Genomic DNA, 22,102 nt, shown 5'->3' on the forward strand with positions numbered 1-22,102 from the left:
ATTTCTTTGCGTTTTCAAACATTTTAATAGGGTGAAAGACGCAGATACGCTGCTTATCTGGGGCACTGCAACTGGTAGCAAGATGAGTTGTAGATAATTGGTCAGTTACCACATTTTAACTATTTCTTTTGACTTGTTAATTCTTTTCAGCTCAGGTCAACAGTGATGCCCATAAAAAAACATACGTAATCTGTCAACATAATTGATGATTATAAACAATCAAAATTTCAGAGTCGAATTATAATATTGGAACGGCCTTAGCATCAAATAATGCCAGTCGTGTTTTAAACTTTTAATGTCCATGTGAAGACTAACAAAGATTAATAATAAGTTGCTATTATGCAATACAAAAGAAAAAAACAGTTATTCATCAATAATTAAGAAGGATTGAAAGCATTATCCTTTTAACAAACAGAGGCAATAATAACGCATTTTGTCAACGAAATGGGATTAACTGTTGTCAAAGATTTTAGTTGATATTCTACACAGGTATGGAGGCATAATATCATTTGCAACGTTGAACAAAGCTTCTTTATTGTGTTTTTTTATTCAGTTCATTTATTCGCAATATATATATATGCTTTTTGTAAAATGAAGTAATATCATAAATACTTACATACAGTAAGATGAAGTTCGGCTTTACACAGAATTGCTGTATGTAATGCTAATAATTATACAACAAGTACAGAAAAGTAAATCATAGCATACTAATATTGTTAGTAGATGATTAAAATATAACAAAAAATCCAAAGTATACAAAACATATTGAATGTAATTTGAATGAACTTAAAATTAAGTCGCAAGACTTTAAACGCTTTACTGTTTTGATTTTATAGTGTCTTTTTTAATTTCTTTGATTATATGGAAATCAAGCTGATAAATACCATCGTGATTATTACTATCCGTATCAAAATCAGTGCTTGTAAAATAAACTTAATGTGCATTGGCCGTTTTATGGTCATAATCAAACCAAGTACAATGTACATCTCTTGGTATACGTATTCCACTCGACGGCAAAGCCTTTTCTGAACAAACAAGAGTATGATATAATCAAAGCGCTGAAGGCACTGAAGTTGTTCGCTATTGCATAATTTAAGAAGCAATTCATTTTTCAAAATTAATCGCAAGTTCAAAATGAACATACGCCATTCACATATATGAAGAGCGTGTCATAACGAACGGGTCGAGCTTTGTGTGCACTTTTTATCATCCTATTTATTTTATAGCGATGACTAAGACAAAATAAAAACAACATGGCCTTTTTGGACGTTCTGAAAGCATAGAAAGTATGATGAAAATAGTAGTGAGAACTGAATATAAAGACAATTTGCAAGCACCATCATATTAAATGAATATTGCTGGAATATCGAATACCTATCTCACTAAGAATATAATTTTACGATGAAAATTCACTTTACAAACTTTTGATTTTTGACACCATATACAAATTCAAAATAGACAAGAAGATCATTGATGAAAATAAATAAAAAAGTAAATCTGCGAGCAGTACTTTTTACTCACGAATTAGGTAGTCATCAAGACAGCTCTGTTGACCCGTACATTGTTGTTTATGCATTACTTGAAACCCTAGCAGTTAACACGATGTCAACAACTCTTACCTAAACATAGGTATAGAGTACAAATGCGCTTTTTCGACATAGCTGTTTTACTCAGCTTTTCATCTTAATGACTTTTACATAACGCCAGCAGACACACATGAATATTTTCGAATATTTCATAGGCTGGTTCGAGATAAAAACTCTGAACTTTGGCTACATTACCGTGTCTGTGCTCAGCGCAAAGGATGTAGCACTGTTCAGTGAAAGGAATTCTGGACTACTCTTTGAATGTTCAAATGACACAAATTGTGGCACAGTTACAATTACGCGTTAAACTATTTTGCAGAATTTCAGTTTTGCTTTCAATATGAGAAAACAATCATTACCAAAATAGTATAGTGTCACGATAAGAGGAAATTCGTTTAATTATCCAACCACAAGGTTTGCCGTACTCGGTCAGCACGCCTGGAAATCGTTCCCGAACGCCTGTATAGGCTGCCATTATTTACAAGTTTGCTATTTTTAATTCAATTTTGTATTGAAAAGCATTGTGATTAAATTTGCCATTTACAATTAGTAATGATATTTTTAATGACCCTCGTCATGCGAAAGTGGGTCTTATTCCATATGCGCCCATCCTATATATAGCCCACTCAGCCCGCACATCTCTCAGTCTGGTCAGGAGATACATGATGAGACCATAACATATTGCGTGCTTTTAGAGCGAACAGCATCGCCTCTGACCTGATTGAGGAAATGCACATGTTGGGTTTAAGAAACGCATAAGACCCATTTTCGCATGACGCGGCTATGAAAGTGCGATTTAAATGTCGAAAGAAAACTGCGTTTAAATCAAATATTAACATACGGTATATTTCGATATATATATATAAATAAATAAATATATATATATATATATATATATAGAGTGAAGAAATATACTCATAATAAGGCATGTGAAGACACATATGATATGCACTTCCGTAGTATATTTTTATCTACTTAAACTAATGTGTGGTTTGACACTGACAACACACATTTCATGCGGTGAATATGCAACTTACAAGTGAAAAAAACACAATAGTTAAACTTTTGTTTTCATTTTTATTTATTTTATTTAGAAAAGTAAATTGCAAACTTTATTTCAAGTTTACGCCGACTACATTTTTAAAAGATATTTCTTGTTCTCTTTAGTCGTTTTCGGTTTTAGCGATTATAATGCATTTTTGAGGTTGTCCATACTGTATACAGTCGATTGGTGTATAACAGATAGCTAAGGACTTCCGAGTCTCATTTCAACGTTAACACCATGCATTCAGTAATTAAACCATTAAACCTAGATAGACACATGTCTTACCTATTGAAACATGCCATAGGTTTTAAATTTCCGAAAAAATATTATTTGTTTACAGCGCGAATTTCATGGTACACTGATTCAGCCATTACCGGATCGCTTAGGTCTTTATCGGATTACATGTGTATCTTGTTATTTCTTGAAATTTGACACAGCATTTGTAAAAAATAATTATATATACATTTCCAGAAAGGAAATTCATTTCTGCGTTTAATAAGACCAAGTTCATGGAAATCACTGCACAATTGATGAAGTAATGGCTGTTCAAAGCGATGCACCCTATATTCGGGTCATTTTGAGTTGAATACCTTGTGATCTATATATATAGATTTGATAGTGAAAAATATTTTTCAGAGAAATCGATTTTTCGTTATAATTTGATTATTTTTCATTAAAAATGATGTTTTCACTAATTTATATCATAGCCACACGCTAACCACATGTGTATTGGACAACTTTAATCGAGTTTATATTTATTTTGCGACAATCCCCACATTCCTGAATATGGGTCACCACATGTCCGTTATTCACTAAATCCCGAGTTGCAGCTTTCATGCTTATTTTATATGGTGCGCATCAATTTGGTTTCTGAGCTTTCTTACTTTTGTAAAGGACACATAATACTATAATATTACATCAATGAACATTATGTTTACCAAACAAAATCTGCAAAATTCAAGAAACCATTCGTCTGCACTTTTCCTGTCGTCACAAAAACGGTGCGTACATAACGTGACCTTGTTTGCTTTCGAAAAAAGAAACAGTTGTAAATATTGACACACGTCAACAAAAACATGAATCGACTTAACAATGATAGGGTTTTTGTATTCAACTCATAGAAAACTATAAATCTTAACATATATAAAAGTATTTTGCAAAAACCGTTTAACCTATCCGTTACTCACTAAAATCCGCTATACACCAATCGACTTTACCTGTAATAATTGGTGAACTCGTGTCAAACGTTTTATAAATTGAGAACTGTGAATATAAACAAACTTAACCTTCTACTATTGCGTTGTTAGCACCCGTACATACAAAAGATCGCCGCTGTATCTGTTAAGAACAAAAGAACGTTTCCCAGAAATCCCCGCTGTAGAAGCATGAACGAGGTTACGAAACAGATCATTCGTGTTATATTTAATTGTTTGTTATATTCGGTTTTAGCGATTATGAAGCATTTTTGTTGTTGTCTATCGTATCCCTGAAGTTATTGTTGAACTCATGTTCAACGTTTTATAAATTGAGAATATAAACAAGCGTAACCTTATACTATTTTTTTTCCGAATCTATTAACAGCCTCAGATTAACAAGCGTAACCTTATACTATTGCGTTGTTTTCCCGACTCTTTAAATAGCCTCAGATTAACAAGCGTAACCTTATACTATTTCGTTGTTATCACCCGTGCAATTGGGCACTCCATTGTTTATTGGCAGCCGCATCTATTAATCATGTAATAGCCTCAGATTATGAATGAGATGAGCAAAACTACTACGTCATGAAGACGCAACAGAAAGTGAACTATTTTAATCATAAAGAATCTTAATCATTCATAAACAATCTCTTCCGCGACACTTATAATACAATAATTGTTTATTGATTCTTTTCTATTTAAGCTCCGTTCGATGCTATTACATTTAACACGATATTCATATAATGTTTCCATTTGTGAATGAATATAGTTGGAGAACTCAAACCTGTTGCATAAATTATACAACTCATTCTCGCGCGGATACGGCATGTGTGACAGGTAGTAAGCTTTCCGTAGATAAGCCGAACCGACTTGAAATTTTGAGTAACAACATATCAAACATATATTCATATTAGTCAACACAATTAAAACACGTTTAATTCTAAGGATTCCATACAGGTTTTTAATTTCGTATTTTTACAATGATTGATTGATTTCAATTTGATTTACAAATATTTCGAACTATGGTCTGAAAACTGAAAGGTCAAGTACTGTGAAGTTGTTGACAGGCTCGTACGAATTATAAACACAAAAACATAATCAATGGTATTAGATACAGGGTTATATTCAATATAATATATTGAAATGTACATTTGCCCACTTTTTTCAGTTAAATATGCACAGCATGAGTAACTTACTACCCAAATTACTTAATTGTGTATCAAGGTTTTGCGAAGCCGGCAAATAATTAACAAAGGCGCCCGTGTTCGGAAAGTCAACATATCGGCAGGATTTTTTACAAATTATCTTAGTAGACATCAGGCGAAAAACCAGTGTGGCTGTTAAAATCACCAACTACAAACTTATTCACCTGATCATATTATAGCCGAAGATAAGATGATAATTGATATAACAGGTAAAGTCAACTAGCTCGGAATTAAATTTCCATAACAACAAATTGGAAATAAGATACGCGTTTCTGTTATATCGTGTTATTATCTTTATATTATCAGCCATCATTTATCATATGATATCGGAATGAATTAAAAATGGTGTTTGTATTATTTTAGATATATTTTATTTATAATAAGCATAGTATTTAGCTACAATAACATTTGTTAAATCGTATTTGAAAACTAAAGGGGGCAGGGATTAAAAAACAACATGTTTGTGGCGAATAATTATTTTAATGTTTTTGTGAATTTTTTAAGTGAGTACATGGAAAGTATAAAAGTGTTCTGTTTCACTTCCCATAAACCTTCAAATACCTTTCTAGTTAAAAAAATAATCTTATTTTATCTTATCAATCATTACAACACAATGTTGAGGTTTAACGTATAATCCCTAGAACAATAGCCCGATAAATGTGTTAATTATAAGCATAGCAGAACGACAATACTTCATGATCGACAAAAACTCGAAAATAATTTAAAATATCTCTTTATGTTCTAACAATTTTTTAAAATTAATTTTACGATTGAAATAAGAACACTAAATAACGAGTTCTTATCTGTCCAGTATTTTTGGGATATCTTTCTGCGTTCTTGAAAAGAAGTTTTCAGGCTAAATGTTATATTTCGATTAAAATCCCACCAAGTATTAATTATCATTCAAGTAACATATTTGGACGTCAAATAAAATAATATAATGATTTCACGCCTTATTGATGTGACATTTACTTTTGTAACGCCCCATGAATTTCTATAAATAGCTTGTCTTGTTAAATACTCCAAATAAAGTCAAATATATGGTTTACTCCCTTTGAAGAGTTAACGGTTATAATTGCTACCCAGTGAAAAAGAAATGGAAGTAAATTGTTTACATGAGGTAATTTATAGCTTTTCTTGATATATACGACTCAACAATATTACGTTTTCAAATTAGTATTTGAATTATATACCATAGCACATTTCAATTAACGATCTTTCAAAAGACCTGTGCACAGTCGCTCTGTAAATCACAACTATGATGAATTAAATTGTATTGTGGGTTGTTTATTATGTAAGTGATCGTGTCTATACAAGAATACAAATCCTACTTTGGTAAAGTAATATTGTATTGTGTATAATCAGTATGTTAACATTTCATTTAAGTGACTTAAAGCTGTTGTTCGGTTAAGTCAATATATACGAGACTACGATACCTAATGATGTTGTTGTTGCTGCTATCGCTCCTAAATACTGATGTTGCTGTTGCTGCTATCGCTCCTAAATACTACTACTACTACTAAGTACTTCTAGTTCTACTACTACTACTTCTATTACTACCACTACTTTTACTGCTGCTGCTGCTACTGCTACTGCTACTGCTGCTGCTGCTGCTACTGCTACTGCTACTACTACTACTACTACTACTACTACTACTACTACTGCTACTACTACTAAGTAGTAGTAGTAGTAATAGTAGTAGTAGTAGTAATAGTAGTAGTAGTAGTAATAGTAGTAGCAGTAGCAGTAGTAGTAGTAGTAGTAGTCGTGGTAGTAGTAATCGTAGTATCATGAAAATAATACTTATTATTATTTTTTTTTTTATATAAGTATTTGTATTATTATTATTATTTGTACCATTTTTTTCTAAATATTTTATAATGAATTGTACGTGTCTGTGTCAGATCGAAGGAAAATGATTCCCAATGGTTTAAGTATTAACATGGAATATCACTGCATAGCTCAGAGCTCCAGATAAGGTTTTGTGAAATTCTTAAATTACTACCAGATTTTCAAAAAGAATTCTTAACTCTGAAATTTTATTCTTAACGTTACTACTAAGTTTTGGAAAATAATTCTTTTTTTTTCTAAATGACCTAAAAATAAATAATAATGGTTATTTTCATGCAAAAAAAAATCAAAATAAACAAACTAGCAACTTTATTTATACGAGTTCAACAGTGTCTTTTCAGTATTATACAATTTTATTTTTCAAATACCTTCATATGCCAAAACTGTGCTTTTATTGCATGCCTTAGATGAATTTTTACATATTTCACAATTAAAACAGGTCACCCCTTCAATCTTTTCAACGATTAGCCACGGGACTTGTCCCTTCCACTCGTTCAATGTTTTTTGTGTGTTTAAGTTTGGACCCGTCGTGTCGCGTTTTTGTTGAGCTTTTCCGACTGTGTCGGCAACTGAACTTACAACATTGTATAAGATTTTTTCTATAATGTCTTTCTAAACATTTAACTTCGGCTCACTTTGCGTACAATATGTTAAAAGCGTGTTTTTGGACGCTTTGCAGTTTTTAGGACGCTCTCTGGGCGCCGCCATTGTTTTTTGACAGATAGACTGTATACGCCACTTTTATTGTAAAAAAATGCGCTTTGTTAAACAAACCCGATAACCATTCTACATGTATATTAGCACCGCAAAGATCTTTAATACGCGAACAGAACTCAATAAAAATCGATACGAACCGATGTTAAAATAATATTCGTAACTTGATTTTGTAATTCTTAATGGTACGACAAGATTTTAAAATAAATACGCAACGGACTTGAAAATAATTCGTAATTACGAAAATACGACCCTTATCTGGAGCTCTGATAGCTGATATGCGCATACTGTCATGTCGGTTATCTGCAGCGAGTTTTCTTTTTCCGTTCATCAATAATTTCATTTCACACTATCACTCCAGTTACGAAAAAGCGTATCAACAGGCTGCATTCTTCAATTTCAATTACAATGTTTATTATTATTTGTTTAAATAAATAAACATTTGCAGTGTAATTCATGGCCTATTTGATTGGTAACATACAAAGTAAGTATTCGTTTCAAGCCTCGAGGCGTGATAACCAAGTAGATTGTGCACGCTTTAGAATGTGAATCACATACAATGTATGCCTTTACATTGAACATATATTTAAAATGTAGCGTAATTCGCTTACGTAGCGACAAAAACTCGTAGGACGAACACTCGAGACTAAAAATATGACTGAATTAGACATTGTTTAAAACATTTTAATCTGATAAATGCTATGTCTTCTTTGACTTTTCTTAAATTATCTCAATTCTTTTATTTTATAGCCTTCTTGAACTACTTGTTTAACTTATACTTTTATTTTTACCTCCCATATGATGTGTTTAAAATTAAAATTCAAGTTAAATCGAAAGTGAAAATTATATTTTGAGTTCGATTTTTTTTCAGCTGGTCGCCTGTTTATTCCACAAGCCTCTAGCTTTTTGACGAAAAATGAAGATTTGGAAGCGCTACGCTATAATCATTACGCTAGTAGCGTGCGTCACGTTTTACGTCACATACATAGCCTTCAAACACGTGAAATTAAAATACGGCGGTCGGAAATACAGTGGAAGCGGCAGTATATTTTCAGACTCAGTGGAATTTAACAGAAATCCAAAAGCTATATTTTATGATCTCTACGCTCATTCACCATTTTATGAGATTTTAAAAGACACGGTGTTATCCGAATTGACGGACTATCGAATCAAGGAGATTTTAAACAATCCGGCCTATCCACAGATCGAGGAGCTGCACACTCAAAGCAGGATCGACGTTCTTCTGAGCGATCTCCTTCCGGTTAACAGGCCGATTCCCGACTCGCGACCTCCAGGGTAAGTGCTCTGGAACCAGTGACTCAATACTTTAATGACCGATTTACCGGTTGATTTAATTCAAAGCACACTGCAAATAACTGGTTCCCTAAATCATATCATGGTCTAGCTTTTAATGTAATAAAAAATCACCGTTCAAAATTGTAACGTTTTAACACAAACAAATACGACTTTAATCCTTCACGGCTGTTAAGAATACCGGCAAATGGGCTCTGTTTCATATTACAAGTAATTCGTATCTTGATCCCACCCACAAGTTGTCCATTCATCTACACTAGATCCTGTTAAACTTAACAGATGTTATGTTTAAGTTGATTATTGTTTCCCCAGAATCAAATGGCTTCACTGATAACTCATACCATCCCAGATGCAACATGGTCACTGCTTTGAAGCAGCTACACATGCTGATTTATTAACATCATAGGTTATTGTTGAGCTTTTTATATTGTTTTTGCTCTGTCTGTTTGTTGGTTTGTTTGCGTCAAACTTTAACATTGGCCATAACATTTGCAATATTGAAGATAGCAACTTGATATTTGGCATGCATGTGTTTCTCATAGAGCAGCACATTTTGAGTGGTGAAGGGTCAAGGTCAAGGTCATTCTTCAAGGTCAAAGGTCAAATATATGGGGGGGACATAGTGTTTCACAACCAAATCTTATCTCTGTAAAAATGAGATATTCAAATACAGCCTGTCTTCATGTTATCATCTTCAATGATGGAAAGAAATATGAACGTTACCCTGTTTGTACCCTGGTACTTTCGTATGAACGCATGTGTATACAGATCATAGTCCAACGAATTACTTTGTCCGTCATAGAAATATTTTTAAATCATTATAAAAATATTATGCAGGGTCACTACTAGTGTAATGCCAAAACCATATCCCAAGGTTCAAGGTCACGCATACTATAATAATCCAGTGATTGTCCCTGCATTATACTCCATCCTCCATTGAGGGTTATTATTTGACAATCATTTAAAATAATTAATAAAGACCTGACGACAGATGTAAGAAACTGGGTCTTGTGTAAGAATCAAGTTTCTGAGTCGTCGGTGAAACTTAAACAGATAATACATAATGAGAGTCTTTATTCGTTGTGTATAGGGTCTTAACACGCAGGGTGCATTATTGATGGCCTGGAATATGTCATTTGCAGGATTCACAAAAGCGAGTGATGTTTTATTTGAGCTGCACAGTCTCGTTATTTTTTAACTTCTTAAGACATAAATTCAAGTTGAGGGGAGGGGGAGGTTAAGGAGGAACTCTACATCTGGAATGATTAACGTAAATCAAACACGCACGCACCGTGGGCGTGCATTGGACCCGGGTCGGCTAGGTGAGTGGCGCATCTACAAAACATTGCGCTAACCGGACAGTGCCTCAATAAAACTCACTTTGTGACATTACAGGGAGGGAAGTACCAATGTCTAAGTAAATGTTCCTTCAAAAAAGTTAAGAACGTTTTCCACTCATTAAATTGAAAGCGTGATAATTCATAAAACACTTGTTTAACCGACATATTAAGTGCGTTTTGATGTACGCTCATCCACATAGGTATCCTGGCTACCTAGGAGAAAACGAGGACGTTTATCATCCTTGGTCAATATGTTATAATGTAAAGGTCAAGGGCACGTGTACGTGTAACATAAAACCTGTTTTTTCTTTGATCTTTTTTGATTTCAAGTGATTTCAATTATATTTATTTATTTTTATCGTCATAAGTAGCCTCAACATCATCTAATGAATACTTGTGTATGTCAGTTGCTCGAGTCTCTCCTACCCGACGGATCTGCCGACGGTGAGCGTGGTGATACCGTTCCACAACGAGTGGCCGTCGGTGATCTTACGTACGGTATACAGCCTGGTGAACCGGTCACCTCCGCATCTGCTCAAGCAAATAATACTCATCGATGACAACAGCAATCTACGTGAGTTTTTCACAATTATTTGTTTATAAATGCAACTTAATTCTTTTGAGAAATTATGACATTGTAAATACCTCGTGTTTTTGTATTCAGACAAAAAACGGAAGTTGGCGGAATTCCTGCGTATAAGTACAATACTTACCCAACATTAAATTGATTGGTTGCCGATTCAATTTTTTTCAATATAATGTTCAAAAGTTTCTTTACCATGCTTTCGTTTTATGAATAAAAGTGAAAACTTTATTACATTTTTACTATTGGTCGACTTTTACTTCAGCGAGCCTACAAGCTCATTTCCAAGAGGTTCTGGAGAAGCATTTTCCGGGAAATCTCGTCACGCTTCGGCGACTGCACGTGAGGTCTGGTCTCGTGCGCGCGCGACTCGAAGGGCTTAAACTGGTGACGTCAGATACTGTGACGTTTTTCGATAGCCACATGGAGGTCAACGAAGGATGGTATGTGGGTGGATGCAAGTGCAGTTATGTGTTTGTAAGCAAACTAGAACTGCCTCGGTCACGGCACATAGGTACTTAGAGCTAATAATTGATAAATATGGATCTTACTTAACAAATTACATTTTACTATTTTACTATACTGTACCATACAAATAATGCTGTTTTTACTCGAAGTAAAATCGTCCCTTTCGTACGTTCTTTTTGCGTTCGCACGTCATATCCGCTAATGTGTTCGGGGCTATACAAGTTTTGAAGGGATTAAGATGATGCCTTATTTTAACATTATGGCTTTGAGAGGAAGTGCAGAATACAAGGATGATGGCTCCTCTTTAAGTTTGTTTGCCAATTTAATAATCATTTTGTGCAGAGCTTAACTCCATAAGACAGTATTGGTTGGGCTTGATCTACAAACACATGCTTTGAAAAAGAACAATGGAAAGATTTTTCAAGTAAAAACATCTTCAATATTTTGGAGTCATTGTCAATTGCCTACTTTTCTTGTTCAGAACATAACTTAATACTATTCATGCGTTTTTCTCAAACATCGAAACAACACATATGAACATGAATATTCAATTACATAGATACATTGTATTTTCATGACGTCGATTGCACTTTTGTGAACATCCTTATAGTGTAGAAATTCGTACACTTATTCCCTATCTGAATATGATAGAACAACATGAAAACATGACATTTTGCAGTATTCATTTGTCAACAAATAATTAGTAATGAGTTCGTTAAACTGCTTGGTTTAGTGTTATTGTCAACTATATAGCAACCATATAGCAACTTCTTGTTAATTTCAAGGTTGCCTCCCTTACTTGCGCAAATCCGCAAGGACCGGAAAACTGTTGCCATGGCTCAGTTGGACTACATTAACAAGGATACGCTGGCGTATGAATATGACTACGGTTACAAGACGCGCTATGGCTTCGACTGGAAGATGCTATTCTTCGAGACTTACTTTCGGGCCGATCAGCTGCGAGGCAAGACCGAGACGGACCCACTACCGTGAGTTTTGATATTGATGTGTAATTATAACAATAATAATCGTCATTGGGACAAGATATTGGTAATGATGATGTTATTGGTGATGATGATATCGGTTGTGGTTGTCGTGGATATGCTGCTTCAGTCGCTGATTTTGATGATGCTGATTTGTTCCAAAGGTGTGGTTACGGTGGCGCCGGTGGAGGTGAAAGGTGTTCTCTACCTTAAGAAACATTAATACATTGATATGATGAAGAAGATTATGGTAATGTTGGCGATAGCGGGGATGATAATGGGCTAGGTGGTTTAGGACAAAAGCATGATAATGGTGGTGATGGTAATGATGGTGGTGGTGATGATGGTGATGAAGTAGATAACTAACGCGTGTTTTCCAGGGGCGTGGTGATGGTAGGCCCAGGGGCGGTGATAGATGTCCAGTACTTCAAGGAGATCGGGGCCTATGACCCGGACATGATGATCTGGGGAGGAGAGAACCTCGAGTTGCCATGGAGGGTGCGGCATGTATTGGCTTCAATAGGATAATATGTGTTATTGCAAAGGATTACACTTTGGTTATCACGGATATAACTTATGTGTTGTGTCGGGTTAAGTTGACCATACTTCTGAAGATGATGATAATTATGGTGATGACAATTATGATAAGATGATTATGATAATTATGATGATGTAGAGGATGATAATACTTATGATAGACGATAATTTGAAAGATGATATATAGTATGAAGTTGACGATAGCGAAGATGTTAAGGCTACTCAAACCGTGGAAAGGACTGGTAAAAAGTGAAAAAAACAACAGTTTAGTATTATGTTGTGATTGTCCACTGCGAATTGAATTGTTTGGTCATTGCAATTAGAAACTACAACTATATGTTATTCAAATTATCAGGCTTATTTCTCAAAGCACAATGTGCATACAAAAAGCTAAGTTTGTTCCATAATCAAATTCAGTTAAACACTGAAATAGTTATACACTTAATACAATATATCAGGTTTGGTTATGCGGCGGCCGCATGCTGCACGTGCCCTGCTCACGGGTAGGTCACATCGCCCGTACACAGCCGTACCATTTCCCGCACGGAAGGCAGGCGACAGAGAACAGGAACTACAAGCGTGCAGTCGAAGTCTGGATGGACGGGTACAAGGAGTACGTGTATGAGGCTAACCCGGAGATCAAGGTGCGTGTCTGATTAAAGCTATATTATAAACTCCCTCCAAATACAAAATATATCGAACACATTATGTATGCGCTGCGTCATGCGAATATGGGTCTTATGCCATATGTGGTAAGCGCAGCTACAGGCCAGCCAGTGCATTCCCCTAATGAAGCCCGCCGTGACTTAATGTCGGAAAGAGGTGATCCTAACATGACTGTCAGAATTGCCGCTCATTGCTTAAGAGTTTTCGTACGCCACCGCTAATATTATTTGAAACCTTTTTTACGCCCTCGGATCGAATGATCGGGGGCTCATTGTTTTTGGCCTGTCTGTCTGTCATTCTGTCACTCTGTCATTCTGTCCCAAATCTTTAACTAACCTTGGTTAAAGTTTTGAGATAACTTTTACAATATTGAAGAGAGCAACTTGATATTTGGCATGCATGTGTATCTCATGGAGCTGCAAAGTTTGAGTGGTGAAAGGTCAAGGTCATCCTTTAAGCTCGATGGTCAACTATATGGCTTCAAAGCGGCGCAATAGGGGGCATTGTGTTTCTGACAAACACATCTCTTGTTTAAAACTAAAATTGCAAACAACAATTTTGTTAATTTTGTTTTCGTGATGTGTTATGTAAATACATACATGTGAAGTTTTAATTTTTAACTCTGGCTCAGCATATGACCATCAAAGCGTACAAATTATTTAATTTGTGAGGTTATATTTGTTTAAATTTGCATTTTTGAATAAAGTTTTTACTTTTAATAACTATTTAACAGTAAAGATGAGTTTTTTTCATTCTTAATTTTTTAATTGAATCCCTATTGAGTACCTATAATCAATCTCATCCGCCCTTACCACGTGTTTGACAGACGGCAGACGCAGGCGACCTGACTGAGCGGCTAGCGCTGAAAGAGAGGCTGCAGTGCCGTCCCTTCCGATGGTTCCTGGAAAACGTGTGGCCGGAACTGCTCGTCTACAAGGAGTATAACACTGCCTGGGGATACGTATGTACATCGGAAGATTATAATATTACATGTGCTACTTCATGTTTTACCTTAGCGTGGAGTGCCGAATATATGTATGTGCCCGAGTTTTCTTGAATAGTCAGTTAATACAATATGATGTTATAATATATACAAATTACATGGCATCGATAAAACACGAAGACACGCAAACACAACGGCATCTTAAATACGCAAAACAACTTTGAAGACTACACGCACGACACAAACTATAATGACAACAACATAATTAACAATACAAATTTGAACCCGACTTAATTCCTATTCTCCTCTGATTGGTTTAGTTCGATAACCTGTCCATTCATCTTTTTTGTTTTGATATATTCAGATATTTTTTATAGTTCTCTTCTATCGAAGGGTATTATCTTAACGATTTGCTTACCTATTTGCAGACCATCATATGCATCGCTCCGCCTTTTTATTTATATATGTAACCGGTATTTTTTTCTGCTATAATTAATTTAATATATCATGACGATTGAAAGGAAAAAGGAAACTCGTTTTTTTAATTTTATTAAACAATAAGATTCCATCTCAATTCTGTATTATCTGTTTGTGAACTTCAGGTTGAGAACACGGCAGACGACCAGCACCGTTGCTTGGACAACAACGGGTACCTTTTTTCCCTGGGCGCGCCCTTGGTGGCCGCACCATGTGCGTACAAACTTTCGTTATCCGAGGCGGCCACGCGGGAAACTGCCACTAGACAGGTGCAAACATGGCTGATGTGTCTCATTTATTCTTATAGAAGCTTCTCTTGTGCTAAATTTTGTTTCTTATTTCAACTACATGCTATTACACCCGACAACGTCCCAATAAGATTATAAACGTCTATCCCACGTGCTGATTTGTCTAAAGGACGTGGTTCTAATGTGTAATAAAGGCGAACAATATGTAGATATCCGGTTGCACAAGGTTTTCTCTGTAACAAATGTAACCATGCTCGAACGAAGGCCTGTCTAGCAAATAGGTCGATGCAAGCAGTACGTTTGAACTACACACATCCGGTCAGGTAAATTGTGCACCATGCTGTGTCAGATATCAGTCGACGTCATTCACTAACATCAAGAGGTTATTAGTATCAGCCCGCCACTGAACAATACGGCCCAAGAAAATACTTAAGTAAATATTCTAGGTCAAATTGCTTTTTTATCATAGATGATTTGGTTTAGTCATGCGTCTGATTTAGCCCTAAGTTTAAGGGAGAATATGTGAATATTCTTATAGCTGAGATTTGAGATTGTTCGTGAGCTAACCGACATGCTCAATACTCAGCTGAGTTAAAACTCAAATTTCATCTTTTGAGTTGAAAAGTTGGAATGTTCATAGTACTAGGCTACGAACATTTAAAAGGGCCAGCTTTGCTTTTTCAATGCTCAAGCCGCTGCTGTTCCAAAAATTCTCATACTGAAACCTTAGGTCAAATTAAGCCAACTACGGACCAGCACATCCTTCTGTTCTATCAGTTGCGTGCGGTAGCTTTACTGCAGCGCTTTGGCGCTCTGTTGTTCACTGCGTACCTGTAGTTTCTCCCCTCGTTCAAGTAGTCCTCACCTCTTTCTGGCAGAACTTGGAAGATATACATGTAGTAAGGACTTGCGCTGGTGTGATTGTATTATAGTTTATTGGCATTCTCGATTCCATGGTATATCTTTAGAATGCGCAACAAATCCAGTACCTCCGGTAACAAATATGACAAAATTCAATTCATCATTGCGACTGTCCTGTACGTTGAATACCACAACTGCAATTTAATAGCAACTGTAATAAAATTACTAAAAAACTAATTGAGATCTCTTATATTCGCCATTCTTATACATGTATTTTCGAAATCCTTGACGAAAAGTTTGCAAGCTGAAACAGTGTCCATTGGATGATGAGAACAATCCCATTATTATATAAAATTGTAACAAAATGTGTTTATAAGCAATATCCATTGCATGTGCAAATGACTTTCATTTGCAGACGTTTGCGCTAACTCGTGACAGGCGATTCCGGTCGCTGCTGCAGTGTATCCAGGTCAAAGGTTCATTTTTCAGCGACAAGATGGCCACCATGGTCGGGTGCTATGAAGGCGAGAAGGAAACATGGACACACGACGGGGTTAGTTGACCCGCTTGTCATAATGTTTTTTCTTGTCGTTTGTACATCTGTAACTTATTCTCTTTCCGAAACCGTGTTTCTTTATTCGATGATATGTGGAATGTATATCTTGCTGTTGAATCGTTTAACTATATGTGAGAAATGAAATATGTCAGTGTTTACATCTATACAAATACCAAGCCATTTTTTGCAACAGTAATCTTATTTATCTGATTTTCTTCTAGCCTGGACTGTTAAAACACGATTTAACGGGTCTCTGCTTAGAGATAAGTCGAGAAGGGGGACTGCGCATGTCCGAATGTGACGTCACAAGCCAGCGACAACACTGGGTGTTCCATGTGTATAATCCAGCTGGAAACCAATAGGCTGTTCCAGGCAAAAAACACAAACTTTGATTGCAACGGAAGACGTTTTGCTCTTCAAAAAACCATGCATCGTCTGCAATCCATGCAAGGACAATCAAGGGGCACAATGTATTATATTTTCAATTCATGTAAAGACCGTTTCAGTTACCGGTATTCGCATTTACTAGTGTCCATGATCTTTCTTTTACTAATGCACATCAATTTTGAAATACATTTTAGCGTTTTATTTTTATTTTTATAAACACTAAAGCGGTTGTCTTCGGTTCAGTTGGTTTTACAAGCATATTTTTTTTTAAATAGTATTACGCAAGCAGGTTGTATATACGGGTAGGTATTCATATCATTTGTAGAATGTATTTCATATATGTATTGATTGAATTTGTAACCAGATTTCAAATAAATAGTATCATAATGCACTTAAATGGACTACAATAATCTGTGACCTGTGATAAAATTCAAGTTATGGTTTGCATATTGAACAATTTTATATTAATTTTAAATACTTGCGTTTTTATTGCTTATATACATATTGACAATTGGTTAGTGAAAATATATGTTTGTGTATATCATATCAATTGTAATATTTTAAATAATATTTTGTTGAACAATAGATTGCTCAAGTAGGTTTTCATTGTTAATATGTATATGAAAATTATTACATATAGTGTAGGTACTGAACTATACGTCCAGGCATATAATCAAAGTTTTGTTTGTTAATTATAACATTACTCAAATTGAAAATAGTATTATAACAACTGTTCATTATTCTAGCACATTGTACAGAATAATTCATTCATAATGAGACAGTAAATCGCATCATGTTTCAAACATGTTTTCTTGGCTTAAATGGTTAAACTTTGATATTGCATTATCAACATCATTCAACGGTAATCCATTTATATATGATCTCATTACATTTTGAAAAACTTATCAATCGGTGATGAATAAACAAAACTCAAATAAAATGTCAGAAGAAGAAGTAGTTGAAAATAAACGTTAGAAGTTTTTTGTCAATTTTAAATTTTTTTCCGCTTGAAATCAGGAAAGACCTATATGTAAACAAGACACTCACACTGTTGGGAAACTACGTTCCCTCGACAAAGTAATTCACATGACATAGCTTACTCGTTCCCTTGAGTAAGTAAGTCGTTCCCTGGAGCTAGTATGTCGTGGGAACGAGATAGTAAACAAGTAGAGTTCATTTTAAAAAGGGGAGTTAATGTCACCTCTTTGCCACCGTAGGAAATATATCGACTAGCATATAATGCATGATTTGAGCACTTGGCGTCTCATCCCTTTGTCTGCCCCGGAAAGATCACTTATTAAGACGCGTCATGTGAAAGCGCAGTCTGACCTAGAGCTACCCTTTCCGCGATGAAGTGAGGCAACTCTTAGTGGTGTAGTTAGCAGACAGGGTAGCAAATGCGCAGGCTAGTTTGAAGCTTCGCTGGCCGCATGCCATTTACTTACAAAATATATCGATAACACTGTTCTTGTTTGTTAGACTTATGATTTATTGCATGTGTGTAATAATAATGAAGCACTTTTTTCGTTTACAGCTGGAACTAAATATATGTTACTTATATCACTTGTATGTTATTTTATTAATGCATATTGTTCGCTTAATTTTTAATCGAAAGATGCATTTGTTTAAAAAACTACATTATTTGATTTAATTAAAACCGAAACAGGATAATTAATTCTTAATATTTATGATGGATGATATATATTTTAACTCTATGTTAATAACGAACTATTGCAAACAATAAATGTGGTAAATAAGATTACCTTATAAGTGTAATCGGTTAAGAAATATCAGTATTAAATCCATGTACAGGAATGAAATGACTACTTTCAGTATTTGTAGTCTTTTGTACGAATGAAATATTCTTTTAAGTTTTTGTTTTATTTGAATAAACCTACTTTACAAAGAAAAACTACTCTTATTGATTTTAGCAATCTCGACAGCAATAGGTCAGAACGAGAGAATACTCGTAACATGCTCGAAATCTCCTCCTCGCGAAATTTCCCACACTTGAAAATTATCACAGGAGTTATCTTAGCATAAAGGTTCTGCCGCGATGCAGTGTAGAGAGCCCGGTTAAGAAGATGACAAGCACATAAGTTGGTTTGGTTTATGCAATTCGCTCATAGCAGGTGGATACAGTACCCCATATACAATGGTGACAATTAGAAACTTGGTACAACCTTAGATTGTAGAACCATTATGACGGGCACATGACAAGCACATAAGTTGGTTTGGTTTATGCATTTCGCTCATAACAGGTGGATAAAATACCCCATATACAATGGTGAACATTAGAAACTTGGTACAACCTTAGATTGTCGAACCATTATGACGGGCACATTCTTGACATCATGTGTGAGTTATAAAGCCTAACATATAAAACCTTTAACAGATTATAGAACAGTTGGACAAATACAGTTTTACAATACCCCTTTCCATAGTATATGAAAAGTGAAATGAGGAAAACATTTGGGGCAATGATTTTTTGTAGTTCCTAAACGAAGATGGTAGATAGTTCGTCCGTGCATTCTAAAAAACCTCGAGATCGGTCACACACTAAATTTCGCAGAGTATTCATTAATCACAGAAACAGTGTTCAATAAGTACAGGCATTATACAAATCACTTACTTCTGAAGGGTTTGGAGTTTATTTCATCAGCTGTAAAAGTGAGCTTTTAAGTTTATAAATGTACTGCACTCCTGTCATATCTTGACATCTTTGGCACTTCACCGGGTCATAACATTTTTTCATCAGCACGTTGAATGTAAAGTCGAATTTCTCCCACAATACGATTTTTTTTAAAGAAACCATGGCGGATATGTTACTCGGCGACATTGGTTGATATCATTTTCGGTGCAAAAACTTTTCACTGGCATACCTTTAATGCAATTTGTAAATAAAGTGCAAAATATGGGAAAAATCCATGCATCGTCGACTTCACATAGCCATATTACCATAAATCCTGAAAAATAATAACCAGGATTTTTCTCACATACATGATAATACCTCCTTTGCATATACCAAAAGATATTTTAATTCAAAAAAATGCCTTAAACAATTATAGAAGTGGATTTTCTTACCCTACCAAAATTCAGCAACATTTATCGGAAACTTTTCAAAGCACGTCCAACTTTTCACATCATATCGGGTTTCCGCGGGTGAGTACGCTAATAAATCGTAAGTAAATCGCGAACGACTTTTATTAAAATGATAACAAACGCTTCTTAATCTTTAACGAATTAAGTGAGCAAGCAATGCAACGAAAATGACGGAATGTAAAGCGTTTAAAGTAAAGAACGTGCACACATATCGCGACATGTTTTGACCGATTACATTGGTTGATTTATACTTTAACATGTTTGAATGTTTTGAAACAAATACTTGAGTCAATTTTCTTTGAACGGGCAACAACAAAACGTACAAGAGTAATTATTTTTATAACGACCAAGTTATACTAAGCACAGATATAGTAAACGTCTAGAATGACCCGTGTCTATGTTTGGTGTAAATAAATCTTCGCTGATTTTGAATTTTTCATCAATATCCTGAAAGTGGGCTTCGATCCAATATTCATAATGTCACGAGCTTAGTAAATACAACTACTTTACTGATTTATATTATGTTCTTCTTTCTATTTGTACATAAAACAATCACCGCAAAATGGTTTATTCCCTTAAAAACATTCAAGTGACAGGCCCCTTAATATTCCTTAATATGTAGCCCTTTATCGTTGATCATCACATGCATGTTTGAGCTTTACCCCAGTTACTATATTTATCTATACAAACTCACAGACATGAATTGCAAGGAAAACAAGGAAGTAGATTGACAAATGTTATCTGGATACAGTTAACTTCATTTTCCAAAAAGACTACTTTCTGTTTAACTTTCCGTTCGGTAGGTGAATTAAGTTCCTTATGTTGATAGTATATCTTGTCCATAAATTCTTATTAGTTTGAGCTTGGCTTTGGTAAAGGGATATAATACTCGAACATATTTATTACGTATATATTTCTGCAAAACTATTTGCATTATACTTTGGCATACGTAATACATGTTGTTTTATTGAGATTTATCTTGCATGTCTACAACGCGGTTACCAAATAATGATCATACTTGTGAGATAACAATTTGAGTTCGTCTTTGATGTTAATTTAACAATATGTTATTACTTCAAAAATCTGTTATTGCAAAGTTTGATTTGTATGTTCAAGTCTCTACATGAAACTAGATGGTATACATAATCTGAAATCGAAAGTAACACCTAACGAGTTTTCATCATGTCAGCTTTATAAATGCTACTTCTTATTGCGATTGAACTTAATTAAGCACATTACATTTATTTTCCATCGTTATCAATAGTGGAATAGAATCGGTTTATAAATGAATACTCGGCTTAAATTAAAACATCGTCTCGTGACTATATTATCTGGAACGCCGCTTCATTAACAATAATACAGTTCCAATAGTATAAACGTATATTATTCGAGCGACCTGTTGTATACAATATGGAAATAAACATTACACGAGAAGTAAAAGCACGAGTACATTACTCAATTAAGCAAGACTATCACTACCTTAAGTATCTAGTGTATGTAAAAGAGCTTTTTCCCAATTCTTTACAAATCATGATTTTCTTTTATTGTTTTACTTAAGCACTTTTTTGTTTTCTTATGACAAATGTACTTTTGACCACTTAACATAGAGCTTTACAAAATCACGAACATGTAAAATAAATAACAAAACAGGGAAAGACCATTAATAAGGTTGTAAGAACTTTAGGTCCTACCCTTTTTCAAAATAGATGTATTTCTATGTATATTTTGTGTTTGCGTCAACTGTACATGTGACTATTTTGGAAATATAATATGTTTAAATTTAATTTGCGCAAGACTACGAAATGCTCTTGGACCAATTGTCTTCAGTTATAAGACTGTTTTAGCAAAACGCCTTACTTCCCATTTAATGATTATCATCCCTCTAACGTAACGCCTTACTTCCCATTTAATGATTATCATCCCTCTAACGTAACGCCTTACTTCCCATTTAATGAGTATCATCCCTCTAACGTAACGCCTTACTTCCCATTTGATGATTCTCATCCCTCGAACGTAACGCCTTACTTCCCATTAAATGAT

The 22,102-nt window shown here is 34.8% G+C and overlaps 1 protein-coding gene across 2 annotated transcripts; it reads left to right on the top strand.

Annotated features, from left to right (window-relative positions):
- The first annotated feature begins 6,016 nt into the window (after positions 1-6,016).
- LOC127836346 (polypeptide N-acetylgalactosaminyltransferase 13-like) lies at positions 6,017-18,523 on the top strand. 2 transcript variants are annotated; one of them, XM_052362935.1, is made up of 11 exons: positions 6,017-6,152; positions 8,469-8,893; positions 10,659-10,825; positions 11,100-11,277; positions 12,088-12,291; positions 12,666-12,783; positions 13,281-13,466; positions 14,315-14,449; positions 15,034-15,177; positions 16,433-16,570; positions 16,795-18,523. In XM_052362935.1, exons 2-11 carry the CDS (start codon positions 8,514-8,516, stop codon positions 16,933-16,935), a joined length of 1,791 nt encoding a protein of 596 aa, XP_052218895.1. In that variant the 5' UTR covers positions 6,017-6,152; positions 8,469-8,513; the 3' UTR covers positions 16,936-18,523. The 2 variants fall into 2 exon arrangements, with proteins under 2 accessions (XP_052218895.1, XP_052218894.1); XM_052362934.1 differs by lacking the exon at positions 6,017-6,152 and adding an exon at positions 7,942-8,081.
- The last annotated feature ends 3,579 nt before the right edge of the window (positions 18,524-22,102 follow it).

This window comes from Dreissena polymorpha, chromosome 6, assembly GCF_020536995.1.
Source record: "Dreissena polymorpha isolate Duluth1 chromosome 6, UMN_Dpol_1.0, whole genome shotgun sequence".
Taxonomy (NCBI): Eukaryota; Metazoa; Mollusca; class Bivalvia; order Myida; family Dreissenidae; genus Dreissena; species Dreissena polymorpha.